The sequence below is a fragment of the Kogia breviceps genome, chromosome 1 (assembly GCF_026419965.1).
Source record: "Kogia breviceps isolate mKogBre1 chromosome 1, mKogBre1 haplotype 1, whole genome shotgun sequence".
NCBI lineage: Eukaryota > Metazoa > Chordata > Mammalia > Artiodactyla > Physeteridae > Kogia > Kogia breviceps.
In genome coordinates this window covers 29,412,159-29,426,602 of record NC_081310.1, presented here as the reverse complement: position 1 = coordinate 29,426,602, position 14,444 = coordinate 29,412,159, and the positions used below count along the sequence as shown (strand labels likewise).

At 35.5% G+C, this 14,444-nt stretch overlaps 1 protein-coding gene across 4 annotated transcripts in view; it reads left to right on the top strand.

Moving 5' to 3' along the window:
- Positions 1–14,444, top strand: part of KCNK2 (potassium two pore domain channel subfamily K member 2) — a 166,205-nt gene that overhangs the window by 90,457 nt on the left and 61,304 nt on the right. For all 4 annotated transcript variants that reach the window (XM_067030603.1, XM_067030020.1, XM_067028904.1 and 1 more), the window contains exon 6: positions 13,812–13,951. In XM_067030603.1, the coding sequence (XP_066886704.1) occupies positions 13,812–13,951 (140 nt within the window). The remainder of the gene's footprint in view (positions 1–13,811; positions 13,952–14,444) is intronic.

The following is a 14,444-nucleotide window of genomic DNA, read 5'->3' as shown; positions in this document are numbered from 1 at the left end:
TCTCTTTTCTGGTTATGTTATCCAATTATTGTTACTGTTCTAACTCCAATATTAAACAAATTGTGGTAATAGTGGTAAAAGTAATACAATAATGCTCTAACATGAATCAGTTTGACCAGCTCCTGAAAAATCTAAACCATTCTTTTAAAAAAAAAATCGGTTTGAAGTGTTAGAAAAACATGCTAATAAACATTATAGTAGGAATGTGCTATTCAACTTCCCAGAATAAACTCACTAGGCTAATTCAGTTTTGAGGGTTTTATACTTTCTGGTTGTTTACTGTTCTTTCTTGACTCAAACTTCTTACTTAAATTTTATCAGAAAAGAAAGTATGTTGTGTAGTTTTATAAAAATCTCAGAGAAGGCATCTGTTTTTATTATTTGTTAATTACAGTTTAACCTGGCAAAGCCCTTCTTTCTGTGGAATGTATAATACACTTGAAGATGGGGATATTTTTACAAGCAAAGCTTTGCTTTTGGTCAAAAACACTACGTACACATCTCTGTGCTGGATGGAGGCCCTGACAAAGGAGGGTACATCATGCTGATAGGGATTTTTTAGGTTTCTAATTAGCAAAATGCAGAGAGAAGAATCTCAGAGATTTGCAGCTCCATGTAGGACAATAAGCTTCTGTCCTAAAATACCCATTTTTCTACCTTTCATTGATGACATAGATATAATTTGCTTAAGTAGAAGTTGAAAGTGCTTTAATGTAGCAGAAAGTGAGACACAGTGATGATAACAAAATTTATACTGTGGCATGTTAATCTTATATTTATAAATATAATTAACAAGGTCTTATAATTACTGTGGAATATATAGGTATTAAGTGACGCATCTTCCATTTTCAGGCCAACAGCCTTGTATTACACGTTATTGTATTGAATTTAATTTTTAATGTTTTATGGTAATGCACAGGTATGTTTATTTATTTTTCAGCTTTATTGAAGTACAGTTGACAAACAAAATTGTAAGATATTTAAAATGCACACTGTGGTGTTTTCATATACATTGTGAAAGGATCCAATTAATTAATACATCCCTTACCTCACTTTATTCATTTGTTTGTTTAGTGGGAACATTTAAGTTCTTTTATCTTAGCAAATTTCAACGATATAATACAGTGCATGTTGTTTTAAATACGTGTCAGTCTAGTGTGTGACCCTCATAATCTGAGACTCTCTAAAAAAACAAAAATTATAGGCTTCCCTGGTGGCGCAGAGCTTGCGAGTCCGCCTGCCAATGCAGGGGCTTTGGGTTCGTGCCCTGGTCCGGGAAGATCCCACGTGCCGTGGAGTGTCTGGGCCCGTGAGCCATGGCCGCTGAGCCTACGCGTCCGGAGCCTGTGCTCTGCAACGGGATAAGCCACAACATTGAGAGGCCCCAGTACTGCAAAAAAAATTATAAATTAAAAAAAAGTGGGTGGAATCTTAAAATAGTGTTTATTTTTGACCACAGTATAAACTGGCTTAGAAAAAAACGAACAAATAATTTTACTTATGGTTTTGTAGAAGAAGAAAAAAAATTTCTTTTAAAATTTCCTTTAGGAGATCCACCTCTGACACTGGTTAGATTATGTGAGTCTGTTAGTAGCCACTCTCAGCTGCCTGAGCAGTTAAGTTCAATGCAAACATCTTGTATATCAGTAGGGACCCTGAATACAGAGTCATGGTCACAGTACTGTAGGGGAATGGGGAGACAAAATATTTGCGTGGCAGTAAGTGTAGTCTAATAAGCATCTTTATTATTACTAGGATTTTATTTTTATTATACCCCTCTTTAATCGCATTATTTTAATTGTATTTGTGTTTTACAGAGGAATAATGAAAAATGGTAGAAATATACTTTGCTAATAACTTGCAAAGGAATTTGATGTGTTCAAAGCGACAAATGCTGAGAAAATTAGAGAAGTAGATGGATACCACTTTTGTTGACTCATCTTTTCTCCTGAATTTATGCATTTTGTAGCTGTTTTGGTCTTTGTGCAACTATAGAACCCTATTCCTAGTACGATAGTCTTTACATGCTAGATCTTTGTGGCCAGGGACCATTTTTGGAATGAAAATGTGGACAAGGAGGCAGATGTGGCAAAGGCTGGCTAGGAAATGCATGCCCTTTGCAAGAGTCTTTGGAAAAACAAAAATTATGAGGATTTTTTGTTAGGATCTTCGAAAATAACTTCCTCTTATAGTTAAGTAGAGTACATAAAAATAGTCTTTCCCTCTGGGTACCTTGTGACAATAAAGTAAAACTTAGCCACTAAGTTAAGATGACTACCCCATCTGGGAAATATCAGTTGTTTATTTTTTAGAACTTTCTCTCTTGCTATTAGATGTCCTGACAGATAGTATTCTCACTTAATTTTGATATTTTTGCCAGGAAAAAGCAAGAGGCACTGCTCTAGCTTGAACTTTCTCATCTTTCTATTAGGCTATAAATCTCCAAAGAAAAGAGAGATGTACTTCCCATAATAGACACTCATTGTCTGATGCCATTCTCAAGCCTGCAAACCCTACTCTGAATGGGATTAGAGTTCAGTTACACTGCTCTACTGAACTTCTTTGAGGACAAATTAAAAAACATATTCTTCAAACTGTGGTGTTATTAAAGGAAAAGGAGTAAATTTTGTAAAGTGATATATAAATGTTTAGGACACAGGTTGTAACCTTGGTGTAATTATTAGGAGCATCTCAAAAGCAGCAAGTGATGATGTGGTAGTTTAGACCAGAATTCTGAAGCAGTGTGCTCATCCCCAGGGGATGAGCAAGACAACCCATGCAGGTAGACCTTCTGCCATAGGAAGAAAACAGGACAACCCTTGTTGCTTTGTATTTTTAAACCTCATTTCTTACTTTTTATTTTTATATGTCATAATGTTCATGATATAATATATTAGAGCATAATAGATTTCTAACTCATAAATAAATATAAATTTGCATGAGCAAATCCTTTTCACTGTTGGCAATATTGGATCAAAAGCATCTAGAGACAAATTTGTAAAGACAAATAGGTACAAGGGTTCAGGTTTCTCTGTGTATGTGACTGAACATAAGAATTCAACATTTAGTAGTTTTTTGGCAGGAAGAGCTCTAGCAGCAAATTTTAATTTTATATTTATATTTATGCAAAGGATATGTTTTACTGGCTGGTTGGTTACCTTAGTAATTATGTACTCCTTCCTGATGGCCTTTTTGTTCTTTTACCAGTGCTCAGTGTTCTAGAGCTAAAAAAGGCCTGGGAGCCACAGGTCCACTGGAGCACTTTTATTTTACATATGAACAAACAGACCCCCTATTGCTAACTGTGGTTCACACAGAGGTGAGAAGAGAAAGTAAACTATTTAGCAAAGTTCATTTACTTGATTTTAGCAATGCCTATAATAATTTATAGTCAAATTTGTAGAGGTAAGTTAAAGTTAATGGTAAAAGTTATATTTGACAGTTTACTGCTGGCTTCCTATGTTTTGTTTCTTAACTTTTGGCATTTTATTTTTTATTTGATAAGAAGCCTTACTTGATAAATTGTTAAATCATGCTTGCTATTATAGGCTGAGAGCTAGATCAGCCCTTCTTCATTAAAATCTAAGAAGCTATATTAATTACATGGAAGTGTGTGAAAGATTGAGTTCTACTTATTTAGGCTTGCTTTTAAAACTAGTCTTCTAAATCCGTGCTGTAAAAATTTACTAGGGCTTGAGGGGATGGGTAAAATAGGTGAAGGGGACTGAGGCACAAACCTCCAGTTGTAAAATAAATAAGTCATGGGGATATAATGTACAGAATAGGGAATATAGTCATTAACATTTTATAACTTTAAATAGTGACAGATGGTAACTAGACTTACTGTGGTGATCATCTTGTAATATATATAAATGTCGAATCACTATATTGTACACCTGAAACTAATGTTACATATGTCAGTTATACATCAATAAAAAGAATTAGTTGATGATTCTTCAGAAGTGAAGTCAAATAATTACCTAATTTAACACAATTTAATATTATTTTTCAAAGTTAGTGTCCTCTTTAATATATACTGTTAGGAGAGGGCAGGCACCAGAAGCAGAACTACAATACTGCAGCCTGTGGAACAAAAACCACATTCACAGAAAGACAGATAAGATGAAAAGGCAGAGGGCTATGTACCAGATGAAGGAACAAGATAAAACCCCAGAAAAACAACCAAATGAAGTGGAGATAGGCAAACTTCCTGAAAAAGAATTCAGAATAATGATAGTGAAGGTGATCCAGGACCTCAGAAAAAGAATGGAGGCAAAGATAGAGAAGATGCCAGAAATGTTTAACAAAGACCTAGAAGAATTAAAGAACAAACAAACAGAGATGAACAATACAATAACTGGAATGAAAAATACACTAGAAGGAATCAATAGCAGAATAACTGAGGCAGAAGAACGGATAAGTGACCTGGAAGACAGAATGGTGGAATTCACTGCTGCGGAACAGAATAAAGAAAAAACAATGAAAATAAATGAAGACAGCCTAAGAGACCTCTGGAACAACATTAAATGCAACAACATTCGCATTATAGGGGTCCCAGGAGGAGAAGAGACACAGAAAGGACCCAAGAAAATATTTGAAGAGATTATAGTTGAAAACTTCCCTAACATGGGAAAGGAAATAGCCACCCAAGTCCAGGAAGCACAGAGAGTCCCATACAGGATAAACCCAAGGAGACACACGACGAGACACATAGTAATCAAATTGGCAAAAATTAAAGGCAAAAATTACTGAAAGCAGTAGGGAAAAACGACAAATAACATGCAAGGTAACTCCCATAAGGTTAACAGCTTATTTCTCAGCAGAAACTCTACAAGCCAGAGGGGAGTGGCATGATATACTTAAAGTGATGAAAGGGAAAAACCTACAACCAAGATTACTCTACCCAGCAAGGATCTCATTCAGATTTGATGGAGAAATTAAAACCTTTACAGACAAGCAAAAGCCAAGAGAATTCAGCACCACCAAACCAGCTCTACAACAAATGCTGAAGGAACTTCTCCAAGTGGGAAACACAAAAGAAGAAAAGGGCCTACAAAAACAAACCCAAAGCAGTTAAGAAAATGGTTGTAGGAGCATACATATTGAAATTACCTTAAACGTGAATGGGTTAAATGCTCCAACCAAAAGACATAGGCTTGCTGAATGGATACAAAAACAAGACCCATATATATGCTGTCTACAAGAGACCCACTTCAGACATAGGGACACATACAGACTGGAAGTGAGGGGATGGAGAAAGATATTCCATGCAAATGGAAATCAAAAGAAAGCTGGAGTGGCAATACTCATATCAGATAAAATAGACTTTAAAATAAAGAATGTTACAAGAGACAAGGAAGGACACTACATAATGAACAAGAGATCAATCCAAGAAGAAGATATAACAATTATAAATATATATGCACCCAACATAGGAGCACTTCAATACATAAGGCAACTGCTAACAGCTATAAAAGAGGAAATTGACAGTAACACAATAATAGTGGGGGACTTCAACACCTCACTTACACCAATGGACAGATCATCCAAACAGAAAATTAATAAGGAAACAGAAGCTTTAAATGACACAATAAACCAGATAGATTTAATTGATATTTATAGGACATTCCATCCCAAAACAGCAGATTATCCTTTCTTCTCAAGTGCGCATGGAACATTCTGCAGGATAGATCACATCTTGGGTCACAAATCAAACCTCAGTAAATTTAAGAAAATTGAAATCATATCAAGAATCTTTTATGACCACAATGCTCTGAGATTTGAAATGAATTACAGGGAAAAAACCATAAAAACACAAACACATGGAGGCTAAACAATACATTATTAAATAACCAAGAGATCACTGAAGAAATCAAGGAGGAAATCAAAAAATACCTAGAGACAAATGACAATGAAAACATTATGATCCAAAACCTATGGGATGCAGCAAAAGCAGTTCTAAGAGGGAAGTTTATAGCTATACAAGCCTACCTCAAGAAACAAGAAAAATCTCAAATAATCTAACGTTACACCTAAAGGAACTAGAGAAAGAAGAACAAAAACCCAGGTTAGCAGAGGAAAGGAATCATAAAGCTCAGAGATGAAATAGAAAGAAAGAAAACAATAGCAAAAATCAATAAAACTAAAAGCTGGTTCTTTGAGAAGATAAACAAAATTGATAAACTATTAGACTCATCAAGAAAAAGAGGGAGAGGACTCAAATCAATAAAATTAGAAATGAAAAAGGAAAAGTTACAACAGACACTGCAGAAATACAAAGCATGCTAAGAGACTACTACAAGAAACTCTATGCCAATAAAATGGACAACCTGGAAGAAATGGACAAATTCTTAGAAACGTATAACCTTCCAAGACTGAACCAGGAAGAAATAGAAAATATGAACAGACCAATCACAAGGAATGAAATTGAAACTGTGATAAAAATCTTCCAACCAATATGAGTCCAGGACCAGATGGCTTCACAGGTGAATTTTATCAAACATTTAGAGAAGAGCTAACACCCATCCTTCTCAAACTCTTCCAAAAATTTTCAGAGGAAGGAACACTCCCAAACTCATTCTATGAGGCCACCATCACCCTGATACCAAAACCAGACAAAGATACTACAAAAAAAGAAAATTACAGACCAATATCACTGATGAATATAGATGCAAAAATCCTCAACAAAATACTAGCAAACAGAATCCAACAACACATTAAAAGGATAAAAATATATATATACACACACACACACACATATATATATATATACTGTTAGAATTACAGTGAGTCATTGTTTAGAAGCTGCCCAAAGAAGTCTTTAGACACACTCCTTTTTTTTTTTTTTTTTTTTTTTTTTTTTTGTGGTACGCGGGCCTCTCACTGTTGTGGCCTCTCCCGTTGCGGAGCACAGGCTCCGGACGCGCAGGCCTAGCGGCCATGGCTCACGGGCCCAGTCGCTCCGCGGCATGTGGGATCTTCCCGGACCGGGGCATGAACCCGTGTCTCCTGCATCGGCAGGCGGATTCTCAACCACTGCGCCACCAGGGAAGCCCGACACACTCCTTTTTGTAAACCAGGTTAGTTCATAAGAGATAATATGATTGAGTGAAAACCAGATACAAATATATAGTTTCACAAAGCGGTGTTCTCACATTACCTACTTTTTAAATAAAAACCAAAAATTTTAGCTGAAAGTTTGGATGTATTCTAAGAAACCCTTATAATTGATATTATGAAAACACATTTTCCTTCTGAGCATAAATTTATTTTGCCATCCAAATATATCTTCTTGGAATTTCGATCAGTGAAATTTAGTATATTTAGTTCAATAATGAAATTTTCTTCATCTCACATGTAATTTTGAATACTTACTGGGTTAGTCAGGGTTTATGCTTAATGCCTTATGCTCCTCTATATAGAAAATATAATTTGGGCCTTTGAACAGGTAAAATTCCCCTTCTGGTATGTTTACTAAACTTTTATGGTTTTCACAGTTATAGAATCATTTGTCTTCACATTTTTTGAGTTTAGAAAAAACATTTTTGTATATCTCATATTAAGAATTAAGTTTTCGGGTTTCCCTGGTGGTGCACTGGTTAAGAATCCGCCTGCCAACACAGGGGACATGGGTTCGAGCCCTGGTCCGGGAAGATCCCACATGCCGTGGAGCAACTAGGTCCATGCGCCACAACTACTGAGCCTGTGTTCTAGAGCCCACGAGCTACAACTACTGAAGCCGGCACACCTAGAGCCCATGCTCTGCAACAAGAGAAACCACCACAATAAGAAGCCCGCGCACTGCAACGAAGAGTAGCCCCTGCTCGCCGCAACTAGAGGAAGCCCGCATGCAGCAACAAAGACCCAACTCAGCCAAAAATAAATAAATAAATTAATTAATTAATTTTAAAAAAGGAATTAAGTTTTCTTGGAGTTATGTTTTCAGAGTCATTAATGGAAATGCAGTTTTTAGTAACCAAACTATTGCTTTCTCTTATAACCAGAGCCATGACTCATTTAGTCATGGAGTGCTCAGAGTTTGCTTAATGGAAGGAGATTTTATCATGAAAACATATAAATCTCCATTGAAATACCATGGCAAGTGTTTTTTGTTCAAAACAATTTGTGCTTATAGAGCACCTGGAGAAAACAGTTCCTGATGTGGCCTAGATTTTGCAACTATGTCAAAGTCCAGGTATTAAAATTGCTATTATTGAGCTGATCACTGTGCAAAAATTTGCCAGGAATTTAACAAATAACAAGGAAACTACCTGATGAGAAACAAGTGAGTTCAACTGAAGAACAGTCAGTACCACGACCACCACAATGGCTCAGAAAAATTGCTTTGATTGAAAAGAGAGGGTTTATGTGATTGTTTGGGAGATGTCTTATATTCGTCATTCATATGTTCATTCATTCTGTTGTTTAGTGAGCACAGATTTTATAATACATACTGTGCTTAGCACTTAGTGATAATGATTGCTCTAGTTCCTCTTCCTATGGGACAGAATGTTTGAAATCCAGGAGTAACAATTAAATTAAATAAGAAATTATCTTCTCTTCTTGGTGGTTCTGTGTTAATATGGGAAAATTCTGCAAGGCATCTGGTCACCCCCTGATTCAGCTGGTGACTCTCAAGAGAACTCATCAGAGAACTGAGAGTTATCTGTGTAATTAATTAAATGGGATTTGTTCCAAACTATTCAGAAGTCCTAGGGACTGTGGGCAAAACCAAGAAGTTATTTAACTTCTATGATTCAGAATGGATATATAGAAGAACCATAGAAGCACATGGAGAAAAAAATGACAAGGAAAACATTTAGTGATAGTTAAGTCAGTGAGACAGGCAGTAAATTGTACTAAGTTTAATGAAAAAGACTCTGAATGACTCTATATTGAGACTTAAAGGTAATGTCTAAGGGTAACAATAATGTACATCCTATATCCTGTAGATTTCCATCCTTGTAAAGGATGAGCAAGACAATGTGTTGATCTTTTTTTCTTTATGAACATTGAGACTTCCGTTCTTCTAATGGCAGTTTTCCTAATCTTACACCAAGTACCTAGAAGGAATGGACAACTACTTCTTTTTAAACATCTTTATTGGAGTATAATTGCTTTACAATGTTGTGTTAGTTTCTGCAGCACTATTCACAATAGCCAGGACATGGAAGCAACCTAAGTGTCCATTGACAGATGAATGGATAAAGAAGATGTGGCACATATATGCAATGCACTATTACTCAGCCATAAAAAGAAATGAAATTGAGTTATCTGTAGTGAGGTGGATGGACCTAGAGTCTGTCATACAGAGTGAAGTAAGTCAGAAAGAGAAAAACAAATACCGTATGCTAACACATATATATGGAATCTAAAAAAAAAAAAAAAAAAAGGTTCTGAATAACCTAGGGGGCAGGACAGGAATAAAGACGCAGACCTACTAGAGAATGGACTTGAGGACCCAGGGAGGGGGAAGGATAAGCTGGGACAAAGAGAGTAGCATGTACATATATACACTACCAAACGTAAAACCGATAGCTAGCGGGAAGCAGCCGCATAGCACAGGAAGATCAGCTGGGTTCTTTGTGACCACCTAGAGGGGTGGGATAGGGAGGGAGGGAGATGCAAGAGGGAAGAGATATGGGGACATATGTATATGTATAGCTGATTCACTTTGTTATAAAGCAGAAACTAACACACCATTGTAAAGCAATTATACTCCAATAAAGATGTTATTAAAAAAACCCACTTCATTCAGTTAAATTGCTTTACTATAAAAAATATATATACTAAAGCAAAATATGTTTTTCCCCATCACATTAAGACAGAATAGCTTTCATTAATAAAAAGAAAGTCAAACCCCCAAAAATTGAAATCCATATTTGATAACTAAAATACTTACAGACCCATGTAAAGAAAGGACCTTTATTTTCATTAGAACAAAGTTGTATGTGTATACATATTTGTGTATATGTGTATTCTATAATACAAATTTTAGAAAACCAGAAGAGGGGCATGGAATTGGTAAGTTTAGTCCAAAATGGCTAGATGATTCTTTAAATCCAGGTTATATCTTTTTTTTCTTTATAAATATTCTGTGGTTCAGCAGCATCAAGAGAAAGAAAGTTAAATTTAAGGAGGAGAGGGCATTGTATATTCAAGTTCTATAGAGCAGAATAGGGCCAACTTCTGGAAACTGTTGGAATAAGGACATAAGCAAGGTAAGGAGGCTCCTGGTAAAACAGTGCTGACCTTCAGACCCACCTGATTTCTAGGTAGGAACCTCGAGGGGAAGAGGAACACTTTTTTTGACTTAGTGATTCCAGCCCTAGCTAAGTGGCTACCATACAGTATGGACAAAAAATGGATAGTGGATTAATGATGAGAAGGACATCAGCAGAGATCATAGGTGACATAGACAGCCTGGTTCAATGAAAAGAGCCTGTGGTCTGAAGCTAGGCAGGCCTGGCTTTGGATTCTAGCTCTGATGCCCTCTTTCCTGTGTAACCTGACAACTGTTATTTTACCTAATGAGAGTATGGTTTCTCTATTGTAAAATGGGGATATTTACTATTGGGATTTCAGGGAGCCAATACCAGTCTTTCACCCATGAGTTCTGAATGGGCTGTAAGAATGATGGCAATTGAGATGTCAGCTTAAAAGGCATCTGAAGATATGGCTTAACTCTATGACCAAATGGTCTTACTAATTAATAGTCTTGTCCTAAATCAATGGAAATATGAGGAGTAAGAATACAATTCCCCTCAACACCTACCCCCTCAGGGCTTTAGGATGGCATGATTTCATTTAGGTAGGCCATCAGTAAGTCTTAGCTTTCACTCTTCTCCCTCCATCAGAGTTTGAATATCTTGTAAATCAGCTGCAATGAGTATAAAGCCTGGTATGGGGTCAGGGAATACAGGGAGGGAATCCAGGACAGAGAAATTGCCTTAGGTTTTTAACAAGTAAGAGACCCATGCACAGGTTTCTTGAATGTGCTAGACTAAGAGTAATGCTTATAATAACCAATACATTAAAAAAAATTTCCTAATTTAAAAATAAAACTAATAACGTTTTAGTAAGTTATCTTAACATTACAGATATTTTAATTTGGTTAAGACTCTTGAATCAAATGAATAATGTGAAAATTAATTCATAAATCTTAGATATCAGAAAGTGAAAAGAATTTGTGAGTTTTTAGCTAATACTTCTATTTATATACATTAGCTTTTCCTGGATCACTTGACTGCCAGTATTTCATTTTAAGAGTGGCAATTAAGAATGGGAAAACATCCCCCATCCCACCCCTCCCAGGCTTAAATCCACTAAAACTTGTGGTATGACCATTTTACCCAAATATAGACCTTTTTGTGATTAAGTTAATTTACTCTTTTCAAACTGTGACATCCTGTTTATAAGAAAGAAGACCTTATAAAAAGTCATCTTGAGCATGAACTAACTTCTAAAATCAACATTTTGGTGAACTTATGTGTTAAGTGAGTCACAACTATTTGGATGAGGATTTTCTGGTTTTGAAAGAGAAAGTACTTGGGAAAAAATGTCATTCTGGTTTCATTGAAATGGAAATATTTTAAAAATGGAATTCGTGAGTGAGCCTATCATATAACAAATTTCCACACACATTTCTTAAGTCACTTTGTGAATTTGTAGAGCTGCATCCCCCATGGGCCAAGTCTTAACCATCACAAGATGCATTTAGCCTTTGTAATCCTTCCCAGAAATTACATTTTAATAAATACCGCACAAGGTGAAAATTTTTACAATATTTTGAGGGTAATATTATTGACTTTATAAACTGAATCTTGAAAATTATTCTTTGTCCCAAAACAAAGCTGAACTCGTATCCGTTCATATTATTTGCCTGATAGAAAAAGGTTCTCTTTTTACTCTGACCCTTTAGTAATTTGAAAATGTCATTGTGTGCAACTCTCAGTCTAATTTATAATTAGAGAGTAATGTTACATTCAAAATTTTATATTTGATTTTTAATGTGTATTTGCTGTTTATTAGCTGTTCTTCTGAATGTACAGGTTAAATTTTGTGAATTGAGTATGTCCACCACCCCTGTTTAAGCAGCCCTAGTCTCTGTGCTGTTGATCCTAAAATCTTTATCTCCTGCTCTGCCCTATTAAGTGTTAGATTAGTATTTAAGGATCCTGCTGGCTATCTTGCCTTTTGGTACCTCAAGCACTTCAAATTTATTATGTCCCAGTTTGAATGACTTTTCCTTTTATTGTCACTCTTCCTTCCCTTGTGTTTCCTGTTCAGTTGCTGGTACCATCACCCAGTGAGGGTCTGTGGTCTCTGGTCATCCTATACCCCTTCCTTTCACTTATCACACCAACTATCTAGTCGTCAATCCCTGACAATTCTGCCTCAAATGTCTCTTCTTTCCATCCCAGTCTAACTCAGGCACAATCATTGCTTAGCTAGTTCAGAACAAAGTTTCTCGTGGGGGCTTCTCTGTCAATCCTCCTCTCTCTGCCACTAGATCTTTCTGTGCATATAGTCAAACATGAATCTGCCTATAAACTTTTACCTACTCCCCATTACTTTAGGGGCAAGTCTTTACAACCTAATACAACTTATTTTTTCTAGATTCCCCTCTTCTACCTGTCTGCTCCCTTGACCCCCTTCCAAATGTAGCTTTAGTCAATACTAACAGTCCTTTGAATATATCAGATATTTTCACGCTGAACTTTTCAGTTTTGATCCTCATTATTTAAGATTCACCTTCTGTCTTCTCATTTTCACCCTTCCAGAAGTCTTCTGTGTCCTCTCATAGTACTTTCTATTCTTTTTCCCTATCACTTGATATACCCCATTGTGGTTAATTGTCTGAGGCTTTCTCAGGCTAAGTTATGAATTTCTCAAGAGAGAGACGTGCTTTCCTCTATTGTGAAGAAAACCCACAACTGTTTCAGTGTTTGAAACTTAATTCAAGTACCCTATTAATATGTGCTAAAGTTGGGATGTATTGAAATGTATTCAGATTCTCATAGGTGCAGTTACTATGCCAAATGAATGGAGCAGTAACATAGATTAAAGCAAAAGAACTCCTTTGCCAATTTTTTCTTGAGAGCTAGGGATTTAAATTTATGACAAACATGGGAATTCCTCTGAAAAGTCAGAGAATCATGAATGGCAATATCACCTGCAAGTTACTATTTATTCAAAGTAGACCCACCAAGGCATTGTCTCTGGCATTTGTTATCAATCCATTGTATTGATGTTTTAAAATAAGAACTACTTTCTGTCTAAGTTGACTTCGAATTGATTGGTTTGCATGTATTGATTGGTTAGCATGAATTGATGGGCAATAAGATAAAGACACAAAGTCAAATGCATACCAGAAAAAGTGTCATCTCTGTTTCCCACTTGTTGCAATAGAGGTGGAAAGGGAAACTAATACACATGGAATAATTAAGTGCTACACTAGTTGAGATCAATTATAATAAACAAAAAAGAAACATGGGACAAGGAAAAATTGTTATTATCTGGAGAAGTAATGAAAGGTCTTGTTAAGAACTTACTAATACCTGAAACTAATAAAATATTGTAAATCAGCTGTACTTCAATTTAAAAAAGAATTAACTGGTTCTTGAAAAATAGATCAGGATTAATTGAGTGAAAACAAGGAATTCCATGGGAACAAAATAACATGGATCAACTAACAAGACGATTTCTGTGTTTAGAAAGCCAAAATTTAGTTGATAATTTTAGCAGGAATCTATGTTATTTACTTTTATGAATATGAAGTTATTTTGTCCTGCTTTGTTTTTCTCTCACAGGTGGATCAGATATTGAATATCTAGACTTCTATAAGCCTGTCGTATGGTTTTGGATCCTTGTAGGGCTTGCTTACTTTGCTGCTGTCCTGAGCATGATTGGAGACTGGCTCCGAGTGATATCAAAAAAGACAAAAGAAGAGGTGAGAAATAAGAAGTGTGCAAAAACAATGTTATTTAGCTAATTCAGTAAAGGATATTTTAAAACTTTTTTTTAACATTTATTGTTTTAAATATTTAAACATTACTTCAAAATTTTAATGTTTATGTTTGGCGTGAATTTGCTATATGAGGTTATCATATGAGGTATAATTTATTGATTTAACCAAAGCTTACTAAGTATCTCTACATGCCAGATGATATCTTGGTGCTGAGGGTAATTTCTAAGGAAAAAAGATGCAATTAAAAACATTTTCTTCATTATTTCTTTTTCTTTTTTTTCTTTTATTTCTTTATTTCCTCAAGGACACAGAGTAAATTTTATTCCGTAAAGAGACAATAGGAAATATTTGTGTCAAGATACCAGTAGCATGAAAAAGTGAATGCATTATATAATATTGAATTTTTATTGTATTCAATTATTTCCTTTTTTCTTAGGTCTGTGTAAGTGTGTGCAAGTGCACAAATATACACACG